The following is a 21,591-nucleotide window of genomic DNA, read 5'->3' as shown; positions in this document are numbered from 1 at the left end:
GATGTGGCTTTAATTTCTATACTGAAGTACTCCTGAGACAAAGTAGCACCTGGGCCATATTGTGAACACCCACTTGATAAAGCAAGTAAAGTTTTCAAACTCTAAAACTCTCAAATTCAAGGTTTTCAGACTTCAAACTCTGCGAACCAGATAAATAATAGTATTAGAATAATTTTTTACCCAAAAATGTTTTTTTTCTTTTGCTGGGAAATTAATGTAAATATCTTGTACTAAAGTACAAACAGCAGTGACATTTCTTAGCACATTATTATGCAAAGCTCTTTCACATCCAATTCATTTGACTTGAAACATTACAAAGGTCCAATATTATTTTAAGTGTATCTGGGGTTGACATCTAGCCTGACCATCCCAATGTCCCCATCCCGCCACGAAAAAGTACTGTAGACCTAAGTGAGATTATATTCGTATAAAATTGATAAACAAATAAATATTGACTGTTAAACTTTAACACTGGGTTGCTGTTGGTATTGCACAATGGCTGGAGAAATTGCCTAGACCAATAATCAAGTTATCATGTTTAGGGTGGTCTCGATGATAGGCATGGAGGGGCAAGTATGGGGGCGTCATTCTGCTGAAACAGAGCAGAACCACATGATCGGGGATCCGACATCAGAAATAGGAAAGTGAAAATCTTCCAGAGTAAATGACATCACCCCTGAAGTAATTGCAATCTTTGAAATAACTGGTTTGATCTATCTATCTATCCATCCATCCATCCATCCATCCATCCATCCTTCCTTCCTTCCTTCCTTCCATCAGTCTGTCTAATACATGACGGGTAACTGTTTCATATGGGCCTAGCTGCCAGTGAGGGTTTTGGAAACATTTACACACTATGAATCAGAAGCTCGAGTAGTTCATAAATGTCATCTGAACTCAAAGAAGACAATTTGGAACCATATTACACGTTTCTTGTTATGTATGTGCTACATTACATTATGTATAAAATTATTTTAGTACTCTTTAGAAAAACTTTCATATTTGAACATCGTCCATTTAGTATTCTTTGTTTGCCTGAGGATGAAGATTTATAGGTCTGTTAATGTTTTAAGAAATGTATGTTTTTGTTAGGGAGAGTGCGTAATATTTAGAATATATTTTATGCAACAATGTGAATTCAATCAATGCATTTGTAAATCGAATGGCTACACTAAACAACTTTCCCAGTGCTGCAAGTAATAAAAGGGACAATAAGAATCTAAAAAAACCTGGTCTTCAACAATCTGCAAAACGCCAAAAAGCAAGTGCAAGTCCGAATTTTCAAAGGGAGGGAGTTCCATAAAGTATGAACGAGAACACCAATAATATTACAACTTAATTTTTTTATGCAAGTTGCATTTAAGTAAATGAAAAAAAACACGTGTTTGTTTTGTAGTTCCTTGACAGAGTAGATTTAACAAGACATAAAGAAAATAAATTAAAGCGCAATGTTGAACAGTGTAGATTTTTGCTGACATTTTTCTATGTTTACAATGTTTATCTTCACACACTGGGGTAGAGGATTGCATAAAGGCTTGGCCTGCAAGGGCGAACATGTCAGGTGTGCGGATTAATGAAAGTAGCAGTGTCATTGTGAAAGATTTTTTTTTTTACAAGCACTGAAAGAAAGAGGAAATGCTGTGCTTAACGTTTTCATTGATGCTTGATTTCGGTCCAGGGAAGACATGGCTTGGCAGTTCGGGCTGGACTGTTCCCATGAGGGCACAGGGTCAGACTGATTTGCATATACCCATGTCTGAACTGGGGTGGCAGAGTGGGCTAAAGAACGGTGATGGATTAAACCCAGATCTTTTGACTGGGTGTGAGTGTTTGATTGATTCAGATGCTCCGTCCATCACAACCCCCTTTTGTACCTCAGGTGTAGTCTGAGGCAAATACTACTGAGGCCTTCCATCCTCCAGAGGTTGATAAATGACTAACAACGAGCAGGGCATATGCACATTATTTTCTAGCTATATAAAATCCCTTTTTCAAATGGAAGTTAATTACAGTTCATTTTATGTTCACTCCTTGATAACATAAAGACCAAGTGCAAAACAAAAATATTGCTATGCCCAGTAACATGAGTGACAAGTCCACTACACAACCGGCCAGAGCTCGTCAGGGTCTTAATATAAGAAAGGAAAATGGTCACCTGCATTACAGGTTGGGTAGCAAAGGACAACATGATTGTAATGCACTGGGCCTCTCACAAGCCTGGGTCCTCTCCTGGAACGACTGCAACCGCTGTGCTAATGATAGCCATGCTACACCCTGTGTTTAATTTGAAAAGAATAATATAATAATAAGTGCAGGGCCTAAATATTTACTTCGGAGCCTTCCTCTTGTACGGCCAATTGTTGAAGTTGATGAATGCGAAGCAGTGTCATAGCAAGGGGGTGGTCCACCCTGGGCGGCCGTCCCAGGTTGTCTAACGCAGGGATCGGCAGTACCCACTCCCCGTTCTTACGTGTGGCCGTCGGAGGGCGGCAAATGGAGGGACCGCCACGGGAGTCAAAAGGTTTAGCTTCGTCATTGATGCCAAGTATTGGTTCAACTTTATGCCTCTTTCTTCTACCACTTTGCACTGCCCGTCTGTCTTTTTCGTTCTTGCAGGTTGTTCCCTTCTTTCTCCCTATGCCACTGTTCCCATGTCTTTCTATTCCTCCCCCTTGTCTGCCTTTTTCTCACAAGCACTGGGGCATAGTCTACTGATGTAAAATAAGCCCAACTCCCCAAAAATGAGTGCTGGTGCCCCCCACCTGCAGCCGAGTGCACAGATGAAGCACTGGCTCTGGCACTGCAGGCTAGATGCGGAGAGGGGCTGCTGTCAGGGGACTTTGCAGAGTGCACTGTAAAAGGGGGGTCAGGATGCACTCCTGTCTGTGGTCGTCTTTTTCATGCTTGTCTCTTTTTTCACTAGAATGCGTGCCGATTGAGGTTATTGCCATGCCCCAATGGCAACAGGGTTATGAACTTCACTGTAGTGGGGGCGCCATCACGCCCCGAACAATCGCACAGCTGAATGTGCCTACAGCCTTCATGTTTCCTTATATTTTCTTATTACATGTTCATCCTTATTCTTCTATGTTTATTGTGACTTTGCAGAGTGGTCATGGTCTCCAGGCATACATACTAAGTGACTTTTTCACACTTTGCCATTTCCTCAAAGCAAAATTAGACACAGCACAATTTCGATTTGGGTAAAGCAGACCCACTGTGCAATTGAACATTTTTTTTTCTCCAAGCTAAAAATATTTTCCCATAGAGAAACACCCTGCCTATACGCCCACTAAGTTTAGCGGTGTCCCATTTCCTCTCCCACACTGGAATCCCATTTATTCCAACCCTTTTCATGAAGCAGATCTCTGACTATTTCCAGCATGCAAAAGGATCGCAAATTTGCAGTTGCTCACACAGTCACAAGTTTACCCACACCTCCATCTACCCACTGCCCACCCTTGGTTCAGGACTTACTGCTGCATAAGCCGTCATGGCATACACTTACAGAATAGGAGATGGATTTATGCCCAGTAGTTATCGTTTACTGGCTACCTGAAGGGTACAAATTCAGCCATTTTGATCTCAACATGTCATTTCATGCTCCCTAAAAGGGTTCCAAAACCTCCCAAGCAGTGTTGTAGCTAGACCTTGTACGGCTTGTGGTACGGCGGCCCCAAAAAACCCGTCCGCCCTGTGCAGACTGCCCCCCCGCCCCTCTTGCTACACCACTGTTCCCAAGTACTTTCCTTTTACAAATCATTGTCGTCAGCTCTGTTAGTTCAATTACAAAAATAAAGACTCCAATTCTCTGAATGCCCTGGTTTGTTAAATAAAGGTCCAAATCTGCAGGCCTTGCAATCTGTCGTGCTGAAAGATGGTGGTCTGGCAACCCAATAAGTAACATTGCAATGGTGGGCAACCCTTCACATAGAAGAGCCCTTGCAGCACAGAGACTGTGCTGAGCAGCTGGTCATTTAATTGCCCCACAGCACCCACAGCAATGTTGACACCTACAAATGTCACGATAAATATACAGTATGAATGGCACTCTTGTGATGTAATGTGAGCTGAACACAGCTTGTCACTCTCAGAATCACTCAGTCTGGCTACCCCCAGGTTAAATGTGATAAATGTATGTTATTTGGTTAAATTAACATTCTGAGTGATAATATATATACTTGAGGTTCTGCTATCCACTCTTTATTTGTGATATATATATTAAACTGCGCAGTCACCTAAATGTGCTACTTATTAAAGACTATGATTTAAATAATCTTTTTCCTTAGTTTGTTAAATTTCCAAGAATTAAATATTCAAATGTAGGCACAAAGGCACTGAATTGTGTGTGGCGTTTCCTACCATTGTATTTCAAACACCTAACATGCAACAAAGAACTCAGGCCACCTGAACATAGAACTGATGCATTAGGAGTACCTGCTGGGCAGGCTGCATCATATCTCAAAAAGGGGGGAAAGGCGAAAATTAAATGTGAAAAAGTTACATATAGTATTCTTTGATAATATGGATCGATCATGATCTCAAAGTTTTAAGAAACACAATGGTGTTCATTTAGAGAACAATGCTAAACAGGAGGTAAAACCAGATAGTGGAAATAGCATTGTATTTGGAATTCACCTTCCAATTTATATTGTTTTAGATACAATTGAGGCATGACATGGTAACACCGTTATACCACGGTTTGCACATTTTTCCTTTCCCACTAGCATACACAGGTGGTATTGGGGGAGGGAAGGGTGCTTCTTGTTTGCCTTGCCATAAACGACGTAAAAAAGCATCATACATATAGTATTATTGATCAACTTAGATTGTTCGTAAAATGTAACACATGCAACAAACAGGTATCTATGCATAATGTGCAGCATACTGAGGAAGTGCCAATATATTTGATGGACTGTAATATGCATTGCATAAAAATAACACATTGGACCTGCCTTTTAATTAAAAAAAAAAATGTTTTTGAATCTGCAGTCATGGTCATTTTAATTAAACACAGCGAATAATTAAAACAGAGAAACAGTACGTTAGAACGATCTTAACCTTATATGCATCACGTACTCTTAATGTGCCTTGTTTTGACCGTAGTAAAATCTTTGTTTCCATCACAGTTTAGTACAAAGGGTCATATCATTCTGCTCTGGTGCATATGGCAACCATTTTTATAGATGCATGGTAAGATATTATTATGATACTGAAGCGTCTACTCTTTAACCGTGTGAAGGTATCGCTATGTTTCGCTTAAAAAATACACTAATTGTTGTCTGGAAGGAAAATATAACGTAGGCAGTCATGTTGAATCAGTTACCAGCAGTTTGTCAGGCGAGAATGTCTTTGAAAACACCACAAAACAGTTAATGGGCCTTTTATTCAATCATTCTTCAAATGAGCACCTTCAAGCAGTGCTTAATTTGAGCCGGTGGTTTCCGGTGCTCGGCAACAGCACTTTATTGTTAACACCGGCGCTTGTGAAAGTCTGCCAGAAGGTGTCACTGTCTGGTTAATTTAGAAATGGCCACAACAACAGTCAATTATCAATTCAATATACACAAAAAATGACTATTACCTGTTGCACAAACCATTCTTATAGCTTTGGGGGCCTGGAATTGTCTGAATTGTCACACTTGTAGGAGTGTGATGATTAGTAGTTGTGGTGTTATTATCATTGGCAGCAAGACAGGAGCAATGTGTGGTGCAAGCTGCAGGGGCCTCTTGAAGAGAGCCCTGCACTTATTTTTTTTTTATTACAAATTATGCACTGCCTTCAAGGTTATCCGGGGGTGCAGTAACAGCCCCCCAATGCTCCTTGATCTAGTACACCTGAGCATGAAGGAAGGCTTACTCACCAAAAATGGAATTCCCACGTTCAGTATAGCCACCCACAGTAAAGACATGGGAGTGGTCTGCTGTCACCACAGTCAACGTATCCTCTTCTGAGGTCAGCGTCCCGGCGAGGGTGATGGCTTTGTCCATTTCCACTGCCTCATAGAGGGCCTGCTTTGCCTTGCCCTCATGGTGCCCATGGTCAATCCTTCCTCCTGCAGAGAAAGAGGAAGCGGTGGTGAGACATTGAAGCAATCTAGTTTGATCCTAGGATCCTTTCTCTAAACCTGAGGCCACCAACTATGCACTTTGTTCAAAATATGGAAAACACACAAAACAAAACCAGCAGACAAGACATGCAGAGCTTTTAGTTCATGTGGTGTTTTATATTTATTCTTTTACAATTTGTGTTAGTCGCAGATATCACTTTTTGCAATGAATCACTCTATATCTAAAATGGCTGCTGCTTAAATAATTATATGATTCTTGTTTGCAATTAGAGATAAATAATGGCCCAGTAATAGCCCACTAATGAATCTACTTGCTTGGGTCAGCAAAATGAAATTCTTGTCACATTTTATGAGGTACATTTGAAGTTATTGGCAATTTTGAGGGATAGCACAATGTTAAGATTGTTAAGAAAAGAAGGAATTAAATAGTGAATAAATCATTACTATAAAGACTCAAAATTGTTAACCAAGAGATCCTACAAGAAAACAAGGCACAAGCCCTAATTTAGAGGAGGCTGGCAATGGAACTACTGCTTAATACTGGAAGGAGTAACATTTACCAACTCTGTGTGTTACACAGCTCCATGCTGAAGGCAGTGGAAGGTGGTTTTCCTGATGGCTGAACCTCCATTGACTCCAGAACATGGAAAAGTCATGTATGCCATGTGGATGCACCATCATAGTGTCAAGTTAGTTGCCCAATTTAGGCTGACCAGTTGGTCATCATTTTTTGGAGTAGCGCCTACTCCATAAAAGACTGTAGAAACTTTTGTGGTGTTGCACGGAATGTCATACATGTTCCTGTGGTGCTCGGAGAAACCTCAACATGTCAAGGTTATTTGTCATTTCGATACTGGCAATTAGTCCTCAGTTTTGGTATATATTTTTAATGCCCATGAGTGTTGACATCAATTCCACCATAGAGCACAGCACAAACTACATTTTGAGGTTGGTGATGTCCAGGTTTTTAGCCCGGTTCACTGATCAGCCCAAAAAATGGTGAACAGCAACAAACTGTTTCTGAAATCATATTGTGTAGGAAGCAGGCTCTTTATGTGATATATCAATACTTTCATATACTGTGCAAAGACACCAAGGGTTCCCTTACTAGTGGACAGGGAATTGCTATGCAATCCCAAAGTGTTCTAGAAGGGGGCAGTGTAGTCAAGCAGCCTTAGGCTTAACACAGAGGAGTGCAGGACATTCACAAAATACACCCAATGGTCAATAAATGATAACACGATTCAAGAAGGAGATTCACATCAATTTATAAATACAGCAGGTATCTTTATATATGTTTAGGCATCAGAGAAAACTCGTTCAGGCAAGTAAGTTTTAAAATATAAATTCTTATCACTTTAAAAAGTGGACACAGTGCAGTTTCCGAGCTCTGCAATGTTTTCCTATGGAATTAAATAAAAGTTCAGCAAACAGAGAGTTACGATGATTGATGGACAAGGTCAAAGGCAGTGGCAACAGTACATAATCAGCAGCACGAGGTCGGCCGGGTACAAAACACTGTTGGGTAGCAATGCATTTCAATGGCGATCAATCTCTGTAAAAAGAGGCTGCAGGCTCTAGCTAGGAAGCCAGTCAGGCTGAACAAGCGAGTGGGCTCATGCCTTGCGATGCTCGGGGATCGGGGGACACCTTTGGTCCTCTTCTCCAAGGTCCAGGGGCAACGGGTGTGAATGTATCTTCTGGTGCCAGGCTTTTCCTTACCAGAGCAGTCACGGAAGAGGGTCCTGCGTGCCGAGGTTGGAGGTGCCCTTGGTGAGTTAAGAAGGGGGGGAAACCTCAATGGACTATAGCTCTGGTGGGCAAGGGACCCTTGTTGGCGCTATTGGCCCACTGCATCCCGGGCTGAAGGCGGCGGGTACAGTAGTTGCTTCAGGTGTCGGGTTTTGGCTGTTCCAGAGGTCTCAGAACCTTTTCTTTGGAGTTTCTTCAGAACCTGTCCACTGTTCTCTGGAGCCTTTTTTTTAAGTCAGGCAGTCCTCGCAAGTTTCTGCCACCAACGGCTAAAGGGCCAGGTGACCGTGGTGCTGTTTTCAATGAGTGATATAGACAGGCCGGAGGGGATGAGGCCAAGTCAGGTGCTCTCTTCAGTCTTTTGGGATTTTGTGGCTCTTTTGTGTCCTCTTTCTTCTTAGGTCATCAGGATCTGCTTCTCTGGTGCCAAGGGCTCCCAATACTGAATTTAGGGGCATAAGAGAGGGTGGCAGGTAGTAGCCAATAGCTACTTACCTCTAGAGTGACTACACCCTCTGTTGACTACTTCCGTTGGGAAGTGGGCATAACCCTGACCCTGGCTGGTTAATTCTCTCCAAGGTAAGGTGCAGGAATCTGAAGAGAGGGGTCCACATCACCTGCCCCACCCTAGATGTGGTGCTAGCTGAATGTGGGCACCCCTCCAAATCTAATTCTCTCGCCTGTCCTCCCGCCAAAAGTTGAACAATACAGAGGGGTTGGCTTCCTCTCCTATGAGTGAAACCAGAGTCACATATCAAAAGTGATGGGGCTGCTCTGAAGCTCCCTTGCCTTGGCAGGTTAATCTGCAGGTCATCTCGTGGTAGGGGGTAGAAGCAGTGCTTAATTTGTAAAGAATAAGTGCCAGGGCCCTTGTCTGGAGGCCACCGCAGCTTGCATCACCCATTGCCAATAACAGCACTACCAATGACAGTACCTACACAACTCCTAACCATCACACTGTTGCAAGTGTGACAAATTAGACTGTTTGAAGTCCCTTACGCTATAAGAATGACGTGGGTGATAAGTATCAGTTGTATGTATATTGAATAATAAACAATTGTTACTCTGATTAACGCCAAATTACACAAACAGCACCACCATGTGTCTGCTGTCATAAGTGCCGGGTTGAAAATTAAGGCCAGTGCCGAACACAGGAAACCACCGACTCAAATTAAGCACTGGGTGGAAGACACCCCCTGCAAGAGCTGGCCTGGTATCTGGCCTCCCGAGAGCAAAGGCTCTCACCTTTAGGGGTCAAGAATTCATCTCTGGTGTCAGGCTGGCTAAAACCACCCAGTCAGTGTTGGTACGGTTTCAGGGGGCACCTCTGAGGTGCATTCTCGGTGCATGTATTGATAAATCCAACACTGGAATCAGTGTGGGCCAATCAAAAGGAGATGTTTGATATCAAACATTCCCAATTTTCAGTGAAGCCATGATGTAGCTGGGGAACTCTTTCTCACCAGTGCCCAGCACATGTTTTAACAAGGCTTACTTGTTCACTTGCAGTTAGAGTAATCGAACTGCCAGTACAGGGGCATGTCTGCTCAAGCAGCTATGCCCTCATATGTACTATAGTGCACATTGCCTTAGGGTTGTAAGGCCACCCACCCTCCTTCAACTTATCTCACATGCTGACCTTCTCACTGCCCTCTTCTCCAAAATAATTGTTATTCTTCCCAAAGAAAGCCTTGCTCGGCAATAAAGCGACGGCTTTGATCCGGGCCCTGGCGAGTTATTGTTCAAACTTGCTGCACCTCGGCTTCGGAAAGCACTGATTTATTAGCTTGTCAAGGGGAGCATTGTTCAGAAAGACAATCAAAAACCACTTACATCGCTAAATTAAAATGACTGCTTTTTCAGTGGCTAATTTGCATAACACCCATGGAGGAACTTGGAAAACGTTTGATAAGGCATAAAATGATGATCAATTGATTTATTGCCCCGGTGCTCATCAAACAGGAGTAGTATATCTTTCTTCTATTGGGCCTTGTGTTTAATTCTAGGTGCCTGTCTAAAGCAAGCACAATATGATCTCCCTAGAAGCCCCCTTTTCACCCCATGACCTAGGGGGCGACATCAGGAGAGGAGGGTGTGGACAAAGGCCCGTTTGATATAAGTTGGAATGAGAAATGTGGAAAGTTGCTGCCTGCAGGGATGCTCAATTTTCCTCTCTCAATCGCTTTGACTGCCGACGCGTGAAAACTTTTGAAAATCAGAGAAGGCGCAACAAAGTGACAAACCCGTTGTGGGTTTTAAAAAAGCCCCCCAAAAACAACTTTACAGCTCTTTGTGTAGGAAAGTGTGACAAAGGTGATGTGCACCCTAGCCACACGATCTTTATGCATTTGAGTGCTAAGTATGAAGTAGCGTTTCAAACGCTTTACGGAAAAGCATGTAATGGAGCATTATGTATAATTAGCAAAAAAGAGATGGGCGGAAATTCTTGAACAAATCTGAAACACAGATAATTAGCATGCATTCATTGCCATCGTGTTTTAGCTTGCTTGCGGCATTACAAATGGGGATCAAGGAACAATCATATGCAAACTGCCTTTGATCCATCTCCAGCAGTAAAAGTCTAGCCTGAAATGATATGAATCTAATGCGTTTGAAGCACAAGCAATCTCAGACCAATCTCTCCTTAGTGTACTGAGAAAATCAAAAGCAACTTATACCAAAAATGGGTGGTTAATTGTTTGGGTCAGATCATGTGAGTCACTTTTTTGAATGGCAATTTTGCACAGTTGCCAGGCAATTTTGCAACAGCCAGTCTGTACCAACCAACGTGTGTATTTTGTTCTGATTACCTGGAGCAAGTATCATTTTTGCACTGTTTCAATTTCAGTTGTTACTGCACAAATCACCTGTTACCAGGGCAGTTTACACGATCTGGCTCCAGAGTATTCTGCCAGGACTCTGGGGATTTGTGAGAGCCCCCCCTACAGAAGAAAGTCCTGCAGCTGGGGTTTCTATCTTCAAATCTATGGACCCTCTCAGATTGCTGCATTGTGAATAATGTGCTGCGGCGTGGACAGTTGATTGTCAGCCCACCGGGTAGTTCTTGTCAGTTACCTATGTCATTATCATATGAAATCTCTTTATTGATCTCATAACTACAATTTCCCATTTACTTTATTAACCTTCTTGCTTTCTCAAATTTGCTTGAAAATGAAACATTTGCTCAGTCTTTTTCAAAATTTTCCCAGGGGAGAACGCCTACCCACACCCCACTTATGATAATCAGGCTCACTCGCCATAGGGCACTCATCCAGAACTTTTATGCTTTACCACTTTCAGATCAAACCAGCCACCACTGGGTCCCAATTCTTACCCTGGTACCCAGTTTTATTTTGTGAGGTTTCTCGGGGCCCAACCTCCTGGTCAGGTTTTAGAAGGCCTACAGAGAAATCCTCACTTAATTTTTTTCTCCAGAGTGGTCCACTTTCTTTTCTTGGGGCACTTTTTGGCTTCTTTCTTTTGGTCTCCCCCACCACGTCTAGTTTTGGACAATCTATTGCTCACACAATGATCAGCCTTCTTCCCCAAATCTTGGGGAGAGACTGGCCCCAGGCCCACCAGCTATTGAAGCATTTTTTCCTGCACATAATTACTTAACAGATGTTCCTTCATAATTAAATTGTAAAGCCCATCATAATCACGCAAATTGTTACCTTTTAACCAAACACCTAGGGCCTATTAGGATGTCGTGTGGATCGCCACTGCCATGCGGGCGGTGGCGATCCGCCCAAAATCCTTCCCCACCCGCCACCCATTGCCCCCCGCGGAAAGACCGTCCGCCACTTTTCCGCCTGGTCAACTCGTTGACCAGGATGAAAAGGGTTTCATATGGTGGCGGTGTCTGTTAGACACTACCATCCATATTAGGATGTGGGCGGGAACATGCTTCTCCGTGGCGGCAACGAAGCAGGCGGGAATGTCTTGTGGGGGCCCGTTGCGGGCCCCCAGGGACTCCGGGGGTGGAGGTGCACATGGGGGGTACCTATGGTACCCCCTGCACTTCACTGTACAACGTGGCAGGCACCGCACGGTGCCTGTCACGTTGTGCATTGAAGTGCGCAATGAGCATTTTTAGCATTGCGGCAGGCGGTGCTTTCAGCACCGCCCGCCGCAATGTTAAAAATGCAGGATGCCCCCGCAAGTGTGGCGGGCGCATCCTAATGGCCCCCACGGGACCGCCATCCTAATGGCACCCACAGGACCGCCGCCCTCATGGCAGGCGGTCCTGTTTTACATCGGGATGGCGGGCAGAATATGGCCCCTAGTGTTTTCACTGAAAAGTCCACAAAATCAACCCAGGACTGACTAGATTTTTTTTCAGTCTACCTGAATAGGATTCCATATTCCAGTGGTGAGTCCAAAGCCCTCAATCACGGTACCCTTCTGGAGGAAATATGTCTCAGAATCTGTATGACTCAATGTTAGGAGTCTATCTCTGCATTCACCTGAGAACAGTTCCGATAAGAGAGAGCCACAATGCTTCTTGTTTACGCTTCTACAGATAAAAGCTCTCTCGAAGGCATTAAACCATTTGGTGCTATCATCACCATCTGTATATTTGATAACAATCTCTTTGGGGATTTTAGGGTCAAAGATTTCCTTCCTTTCCCTGTTTACGGAGTTGATGCTACCAGAGATGGGTCCTACGCCCATCTCAGCTCTTTCTTTTTATATAGCCAAGAGTTTAGCCTCTAATGCTAACCTCTTGGCTAGTTTCTGAAGATCTGCATCTTCAGGGTCTATCCCTGCTGAAGCACTGCAATGAATGCTCCCAGAGGTATTGCTTTCTACGGGGCAGTGCCTGCTGGAATCAGAGTCAACCTCATCCACTACTTGCTCTTCTTCCGCCTCCTCTTCTGCAGGGGGGGTATCCTCCCCATGGCTCAAGCATTTCCTGCAAGCTATGTTTGCAGACGGGCTTCTGTGGGTCTAGATACCATGGGGAGGTTCCATGCTTTCCACAGGCCTTAAGTCTGTCCAACTCTTATACAGCCCAAGGTCGAGCTCCTGGGAAGTACCTGGTGTAGTAGTCCTGGTTTAAAGTGAGTCGGGCCATTTTAGAAAAGTGCCAAAAAATGCTACAGAACATTCTAAAGGCCCAAATTACTAAACAATATTTTTTCAATTCTAAGCAGTTTTGCAAAGGGACTTAACCAAGGCCCTAACAGATATTTTTAAAACAAAATCGAAAATTGGAAAAAAAATGTATCTAAAGACAATTTTGGATTCCTTTGTGAAATTACCTATCAACCAAGTGGTACAACAGATGTTGAGACTTATTGCCCACTGCTGCACCACCAATGTAGGAAGCTGGATCTTTAAGTGATATATCACTGCATTGATATACCATGTAAAGAGTCCAGTGGTTACCTTACTAGCGGAAAGGGACTTGCTATGCAATCCAAAAAGGGCTCCATTAGGGGTAGGGTGGTCAAGCAGCCTTAGGCTTAACACAGAGAGTGCAAGACATTCGCAAAATAAACACAATGGTCAATAATTGATAACACGACTCAAGAAGGAGATCCACGCCAATTTATAAAAAAAAATAGCAAGTATCTTTATATATGTTTAGGCATCTGAAAAAAACTTGTTCAGATAAGTGCATTTTTAAATATAAATTGTTTTCTCTTTAAAAAGTGAACACAGCAATTTCTGAGCTCTGCAATGTTATCTTATTGAAGGAAACAAAAGTTCTGCACACAGGTATTGTACATCAACTTATTAGACCAATCTCGAAGAGTTAAGGTGAGTGGTGGGCAAGGTCCAAGGAAACACAAACAGTACACCACCAGCAGCACGAGGACGCCCGGGTTCAGGGTGAAAAACAAAAGTGGGTGCCCAATGCGTTTCAATGGGGATCGGTCTCTGTAAAAAGAGGCTGCAGGTTCTGGCTATGAAGCCAGTCAGGCAGAACCAGCGAGTGGGCTCAGGCCTTGCGAAGCTCGGGGATGAGGGGAGGGACACATTTGGTCCTCTTCTCCAATGCCATGGGGCGATGGGTGCAGAGGTGTCTTTAGGCATCGGGTTTGTCCGTACCAGAGCACTGGCGGTAGAGGGGGCCTGCGTACAGAGGCTGCAGGGGATGCTGGCGAGTCTAGGAAAGGGGTGAAACCACAATGAATTTGAACTCTGGGGGTTGGGGAACCTCGCTAGACCCATTGGACCACCTTAACTCAGGCCTGTTGGTGACGGGTGCAGTGGTACCTTAAGGTGTTGGGTTTCTGCAGTACCGGAGGCCTCAGTCTTTTCTTTGAATTTTTTTCAGAACAGGTCCTGTGTTTTCAGGAGCACTTGAGTCTTTTTTGAAGGCAGGCAGTCCTCCCAAGTTTCTGGAGTCAACAGCTGTAATACAAATCAACTTTGACACAGTTTTCAACAAGGGCTGCAGACAGTTTGGCGGTGCAAGGCCAAATCATGTGCTCTCTTTAGTCTTCTCTGCTTTTGCGGCTCTTAGGTGTCCTCTTCCTTCTTAGTTCATCAGGATCTGCTTCTCTGGTGCCAGGGGCTCCCCTAAACACTGAATGTAGGGGTTTTAGAGGAATTGCCGGGTAGTAGGCAATGGCCTACTTACCTATAGGGTGACTAGACCTACCCCCATATGACTACTTCCATTCAGAGGTGGGCATAATCATGACCCTTTATTAAATGATCCATGCATTAAGCACCTACGTTGGCGATTAGACGTCAACCCTACCTGATACCGCACGTTGAATTCCTGTTGCCCTATAACTGAGTGAGACCAGGGTCTGCTCTAGGAGGCAGAAGAGAGTCCCCAATATGTCTCCAAGCCTACCTCTAGGAGTCATGATACTATAGCGTATAACAGTCGAATGCCTGTCACTGCCACCATTTTTTTAGTTCTTATTTGATTTTTTTTAATGCTGTGAGTTTTTCTGCATGATTTACTTCATAGGGGTTGCACAGCACATCCGGCACGAAGATATGTGATTTAAGATGTTAACCATGGGCCGATATTCTGGGCTAGTCCTGAAACAGCAGTGGGGACCGGATTGGCACCCGGATTCGTGAAATGCTTGTCATCATTCTCGTTTGGATTGATTCTCATTCATGATTCAATTACCACGTGGCAGCGCTGTATATTTCACTGAGATCAATCAGTGCCTGCCAATGGATAGCTCTGAGACATTAGAGTGAGCTCAGGAGTCAGACAGTTATGTCAGATTCACAGTTATGGGTCGCTAGCAGGCTGCCGCCCTCCCATTGCTCCAGCTGTTGGCAGTTCAGAATGGGCAGGCTGCTGTTGGTGAGCTGCTCGCAGCGCTACGGTAATCAGAATTCACCTGTGGCTCGTCAGGGCCGGCTCTAGGCTCATGGTGGCCCTGGGCAGGGAGCGTAGGTAGGGGGCCCGGATGAGGGGGTCCGGGTGGGGCGGAGCGCGCAGGCCAGTAAAGAGGGGAGGGGGTCAGGGAGTTTAGAAGTGGAACAGAGCCAGAGGCCGCCAAATCCCTGCCAGGGGCCACCACGCAAATATGTATCCATCCTCAGAGGATTAATATATTAAGGATATATATTGGCGTGGTGGCCCCTGGGGTTTGGTGGCCCTGTGCAGGTGCACAGCTTGCACATGCCTAGAGCCGGCCCTGGGCTCGTGGCGTGATCGGTACGGACCTGATCCAGTTGGGCCAGTCCCCACCAGAGAGAGGCGAGACCCAGGTGGCCGGATTGTAAATGGAAATGCAGTGTCTCTCGCTGGCCTGGTTGCCACCGGCCATCGCAAATTCAAGTAAGTGTGTCTGCTCACTCAGTTAGTTCAAGTTAGTTGTGGGTAATAAAGTTTCAAATTATGTACTTCACGGGGGGCGTGGCTTGCGCGCCGGACGGAGGAGACGCTCTTCCCGTGAGCTCCGTGTCGGACTTTTTTTGAAGATGCCGTGAGAGCGTTATAACCTGGTCTTTTGCTATCGGAAGCGGCTCCGTGGACAGCGGAAGGCAACGCGACCCAGATGCAGCCATCGGAGGTGGTTTTCGTGCAGGGAGGACTCTGAATGCACAGCGGTAATCATTCCTTCAGACGCAGCGCGGGCGGCCGCCATTTTGTGCGCTGCGCCCGTATTGCCGTTTTTTGACCTCTGCTGCATCTCCCTTCCTCCTGCTGGCATTATTCCTCAACTTTGCCCATATTATGCACTACATGTCGTCTTTTCTGCTGTTCCTGGCCTTTTTGGTTACCTTTTAATTATGCTCTTGCATAACTCTCTGCTCTCTGACAGGAAAAGGTGCCGCCATTTTTCTCATGCCATATTTGAAGTGCTATGTATGTTTTTCCCGCATACTTGACTTTTACCTCAGCGTTACTACACGCTTCTTGTTCCTTTGTTATCCAATTACCATCGGTATGTTTCCACTGCCTCCATGCGTTGATCGTGCTGCCTGGTGAATGGCTTGGCGTTACATTTCTTTGACTCTACACTCCATGTCGCCATGAAGGTTTGCCATACTGTCAACTATTCAAATCAGTGAATGCCTATTGTTTGTCCTCGTGTGGCTGTTTTTTCAACTGCGCACTGATCAATAGTGCCTTTCAGTGTCCTCTTTTTTGCCACAAGGTGTGCACCTATTACATTTGGGCGTCCACATTATATTTTATTGTCGACAGCGGCTTTGGTCACAACTTCTTTCCATCAGCCTGCATTATGGCGAATCTCTCTACCTCGCCGAAACTGTCGCAAACAGGAACAAAACCTAAAAGGCCAAAGAATGATCCTCCCTCCCCTATTAACACTTCGAACAACCCTGTTCTTGACTCAATTCTTGAGGAGGTGCGAGGTCTTCAACCTTTTATGTCTGCTACCAACGCTAAGCTTCAACAAATCGAGGAACGATGGGTTGTCATGGAAAATAAGGTTTTGAACTTAGAGCAACGTGTCAGCGATGTCCAAGACCTCTCAACCAAGATTCCACTTTTGGAACAAGAAATTCATAAGCTCAAATTGCACACTGAGGATTTGGAAAATAGAAATAGACGCAACAACCTACGCGTTTATGGTGTTCCGGAAAATTTGGAGGGGTCCGACATGGTCTCTTTTATTCGAAAACTTCTTCAGGAACTTTTGGAACTCTCCCCATCGACTCATCCTCTCAACATCCAGAGAGCACATCGTCTTGGCCGTATCAACTCCAACGCAACCAAACCACGTGGAATCATCATGCTATTCTTGGAGTTCACCGAACTCATGCATGTTCTAAAAGCTGCCAGGGCCAAACGTCACCTTCAGTGGTCTGGCCACAACATCTTCATTTCTCAAGACCTCTCTTCTGCCACCAACGCTCGTCGTAAGGAATTCCTGAATCTTCGTCCCACGATGCGCCAACTCAATATTCAATATGGAATTCTTCATCCCTGTTTCTGCAAGATCACACATAATGGGCGTACCAAGTCGTATGATGATCCTCAGAAACTTCGAGACTATTTGATGAGTATCACTCCTTCTACCATGGAAACTGCCAGCTAATGCCTTTTCGTTTTTCAATGTTTCTCCTTTTCTAAAATCACTCCTTCCAGTCATATATCCGCTCTTATTGTGTATCCCCTTTCTTCCTTGCTAGTACCCTCTCTCTCACATCTTTGTATATGTCCTTTCTCATATGTCCGTATCTGGTTTGCTTACGGGTCATGTCCTCTCCCTGGTGTACCCACGTCTCGCATGTTTTGGTTACTGTTTTCTTCTCAGATCAAGCCTATGTGTCTTGGTCTGTTTCTTCATTATCTTTCCATCTTTCTGTCTCTCTCCTTTTTTTTTCTCTTCACTCTTTCTTCTTGCTTCCTTCTTCTCAGGCTTCCTCTGCTGTTTTCTTTAAGTTTATATATCTTTTTCCCATGCTACCTAACTTTTCTTTCCCCTCTTGAAATGAGCGTTCCCTTGCCCAGAAGTTTTACCGTTATTTTTTGTCTCCTTCTATGTAGTGATCTCCTTGCTGTGTGTTGCACCCCCTCTTCGCCCATTCCTCCCTTCATTCGACATGTGTAATTATGTCTCTTGGAATGTTCGTGGTCTTGGTCATCCTGTCAAGCGTCAGAAGGTATTGTCTCACTTAACCAAATTTCATTCACAGGTTGTCTTTCTTCAAGAAACTCATTGTTCAGACATTGATTCCCTTAAATTGAAAAGACAATGGGTGGGTCAAGTCGTATTCTCTCCTGCTGTTAACAAAAAAGGGGGGGTTGCTATATTATTTCATAAGTCTTTGAATGCTCAAATTATCTCCTCTCAAAATGATGATGAAGGTCGTTGGGCAATGGCAAAGGTTATTATTCAAAACAAGACGATGGTCTTATTAAATATTTATGGCCCTGTTCGTCCAGATCCCAAATTTTGGAAAGACATTAAATTGCTTATTTCATCCATTGACTGCCCTAATTTCATCGTTGCTGGTGACTTTAACCAATGGCTAGATCCTTTTTCAGACCGATTATCTTCCAGTAAATTTCAACCTGATAAAACCCATAAGGCCTTTCAATCTGCCATTGCCTCTCGACCTTTACATGACTCTTGGAAAGTGTGTAATCCTGATTTACTTGAATATACTTTTTTTTCTAATGTTCACCACACACGCTCAAGGATTGATTATATTATGGTTAGTAAGTCTCTCCTTCCCTCCCTTCAAAAATCTGTTATTGGCTCTATCTTTATTTCTGACCATGCACCGGTCTACACTACCCTGGATTTATCCATTACTCCTTCCACTTTCAGTCGATGGAAATTTAACTCTTTTCTTTTATCAGATGCCACTTTCATGAAAAAATGTACTGAGTTTTTTAATGAATATTTTTCCCTTAATAATCCCGTCGACACTTCCATTCCTAATACCTGGGATGCTTTTAAGGCTTCCTTTCGTGCTTTTACGATTTCCTATGTTTCTGCCAAAAAGAAGCTTAACAAGCAAAAGTATGCAGACCAACTTAAACATATTAAAACCCTTGAACATACATATTTCTCCTCCAAATCCCCTTCTGCCCTTCAGGACCTGATTCTGGCCAAAACTGACCTAAATAAAATTATCACCAATGAAGCTTGTCATACACTTCTTAAAATAAAATCTAAATACCATGGGGGTCAGAACAAAGCAGGCAAAATGTTGGCCAACTACTTGAAAATCAAATCGGAACGTAAAGCTATCGGCCCAATTTTTAATGACTCACTCAATAAGCTGGTTACCTCTGACGAAGATATTGCTGAAGTTTTCCACAATTACTACCAAGCTTTATATACAGATGACACTCGTCCTACAGATGCCAACCTAACAACTTTTTTTGATGGTCTTCCCTCTCCTCCAGCCCTTCCTGATGAATTTTCGCACTTAGAACGTGAAATTACCCTCCAAGAGATTACCTCAGCCATTCATTCCCTTAAAAAATCAAAAGCCCCCGGTCCTGATGGCCTTCCGATTGAATTTTATTCCGCCTTTCATTCTTTTTTTGCTCCCAAACTCCTTCAATTATTTAACTCCTTTATCTCTGATACTAAGGCCTCTGGTTCCTTTTTAGACGCCCTCATTGTCATCATCCCGAAACCTGATAAGGACCATACCCAATGTAAAAATTTCCGCCCCATTTCCTTAATTAATTATGATTGTAAAATTTTTGCTAAAATTCTTTCCTCCCGCCTTGATTCTATTATACCTCGCTTAATCAACACAGATCAGGTGGGATTTGTCAAGGGCAGACTTGCTGCTGATAACGCACGTCTTTTTTCCAATGTCCTCTCTTATAGTAAAAATGTCAAAGTCCCATTGGCGGCCCTATCCCTAGACGCTGAAAAAGCTTTTGATCGTATTAATTGGCAATACATGTTTCAAACCCTTACTTGGTTTGGCTTCGGTCCAAAGTTTATAGCATTGGTTAAACTCCTTTATTCTTCCCCTCGTGCTAGTATTTTTGTTAATAACCAATTTTCCAGATTTTTCTCTTTAACAAGAGGCACAAGACAAGGATGTCCCCTTTCCCCTTTATTATTTATCCTTTGCCTTGAACCCTTTTTGCAACGTATTCGTTCCAACCCTCATATAACTGGTTTAAAATTCTCTTCTATTGAAGCTAAACTCTCAGCGTATGCTGACGATGTCCTCATATACATGTCTAACCCTGAATCTTCCCTTCCACCCTTTTTAGATGAAGTTCAGTTATATTCCTCTATATCGGGATATAAGCTCAACCTCTCCAAAACTGAAGTTCTTCCCCTTAATTCTTTGTGTTTTCAATATATGTTCAGTAACACTGATTTTGCATGGTGCCCATCTAAAATCAAATACCTCGGTATATGGTTCTCTTCCTCTCTAAAAGATACCCTTAAATTTACATTTGATTCGTTACTTAACAAAATTCAATCACTTTTACAGATTTGGTCTCCCTTATTTCTCTCTTGGTGGGGCAGATTGGACACCATCAAAATGATGATTACCCCTCATGTTTTATATACAGTATCTATGCTCCCTTTCAAAATTCCTAAATCCTATATTTCCCGTATCAACTCATTGTGTACAAAATTTTTGTGGACCAATAAACATCCCCGCATAGGACTACATAAGTTAATGCGTCCTAAAACTGAGGGTGGTGTTCGGTTCCCTGATTTTTGCTCTTACCACTCTGCCTTCCTTATCAAACAATCCTTCTCATTGGCTTATGATTTCCTTGACACTCCTGTCCCTAAATGGGTGCTCTTGGAACGCTCCTTTCTGAAGGATTTCTCATTTCAACATGTTCCTTTCATGACAAATTGCACCTTTATATCCAAATACCCTATTTTGAAATATTGCCAATCTACATTGCAAAGTGTTTTTTCCTCCTCCCTTTCCCCTCTTCAATGTTTTTTATCATCTGTAGTTTGGTACAACAAATTTCTCAGATATAAAGGTAAATCATTCTATTTTAAACACTGGAAAGAAAAGGATATAATGTTTGTACATCAATTTTTTCTTGATTCTACTCTCCTCTCGTTTGTAGATCTACAAACTAAGTTTAACTTACCTTCTTCTTTTCTTGCTGAATACTCTATTATAAACTCTGCTATTCAGTCTCATCTATCCTCATTATCCTCTTCTTCCGACTCCTTTTCTTCTTTCACTCCTCTCACTCCACTTTACCCTCTCTTCTCTTCCCAACAACCCAAAGCTGCTCTTGTGTATTCGCTCTTATTATCTAACTGCTCTGTCCGAACTAAGTCTACAGTGGAGACTGCTTGGGAAAATGATTTGGATGTCTCCTTTGACACTGCGTTATGGGATCGTTTATGGTCTCGCCTCTTTAAAGTTTCTGTTGCTGCACGCATTACCCAATCCTTACTTTTTATTTATCACAGAGTTGTTATTACCCCGGTTACTATTCATAAATTTTCTCCAACATCTTCTCCTTTGTGTTGGTCCTGTTCCACAGTACCTGGTACTCTACAACACCAACTTTACTATTGTTCCCCAGTTTTGTCTTTTTGGACTAATGTTTGGAATATATGCATGAAAATGTTATCTTTTTCTTCACAATTGTCCTTTATACACATATTTTTAGGTTCCTTAGCTGATGATATTGATATTATTACACCTTCTTCTGCTAAACTGTTAGATCTTTTTATTGCTCTTGCATTTAAAGTTGTGTTATCGTGTTGGAAAGATAATTCGAAACTCTCGGTCCACACTTGGTGGAACTATATTTGTGACGAACATAGAATTTCTATTGCCTCTTCTACTTCTGTTCCTTTGAAAATTAAATCTGACTTATTATGGCTCCCCTTTACTT

The 21,591-nt window shown here is 43.2% G+C and overlaps 1 protein-coding gene across 4 annotated transcripts in view; it reads right to left on the bottom strand.

The window, feature by feature from the left end:
- Nucleotides 1-21,591, bottom strand: part of LOC147710895 (alkaline phosphatase, tissue-nonspecific isozyme-like) — a 380,338-nt gene that overhangs the window by 8,250 nt on the left and 350,497 nt on the right. For all 4 annotated transcript variants that reach the window (XM_086921666.1, XM_086921667.1, XM_086921668.1 and 1 more), the window contains one exon: nucleotides 5,865-6,056. In XM_086921666.1, coding sequence (XP_086777792.1) covers nucleotides 5,865-6,056 — 192 coding nt within the window. The remainder of the gene's footprint in view (nucleotides 1-5,864; nucleotides 6,057-21,591) is intronic.

This window comes from Lissotriton vulgaris, chromosome 5 (assembly GCF_964263255.1).
Source record: "Lissotriton vulgaris chromosome 5, aLisVul1.2, whole genome shotgun sequence".
NCBI classification, from domain to species: Eukaryota; Metazoa; Chordata; class Amphibia; order Caudata; family Salamandridae; genus Lissotriton; species Lissotriton vulgaris.
This window is presented reverse-complemented; position numbering and strand designations above follow the sequence as displayed.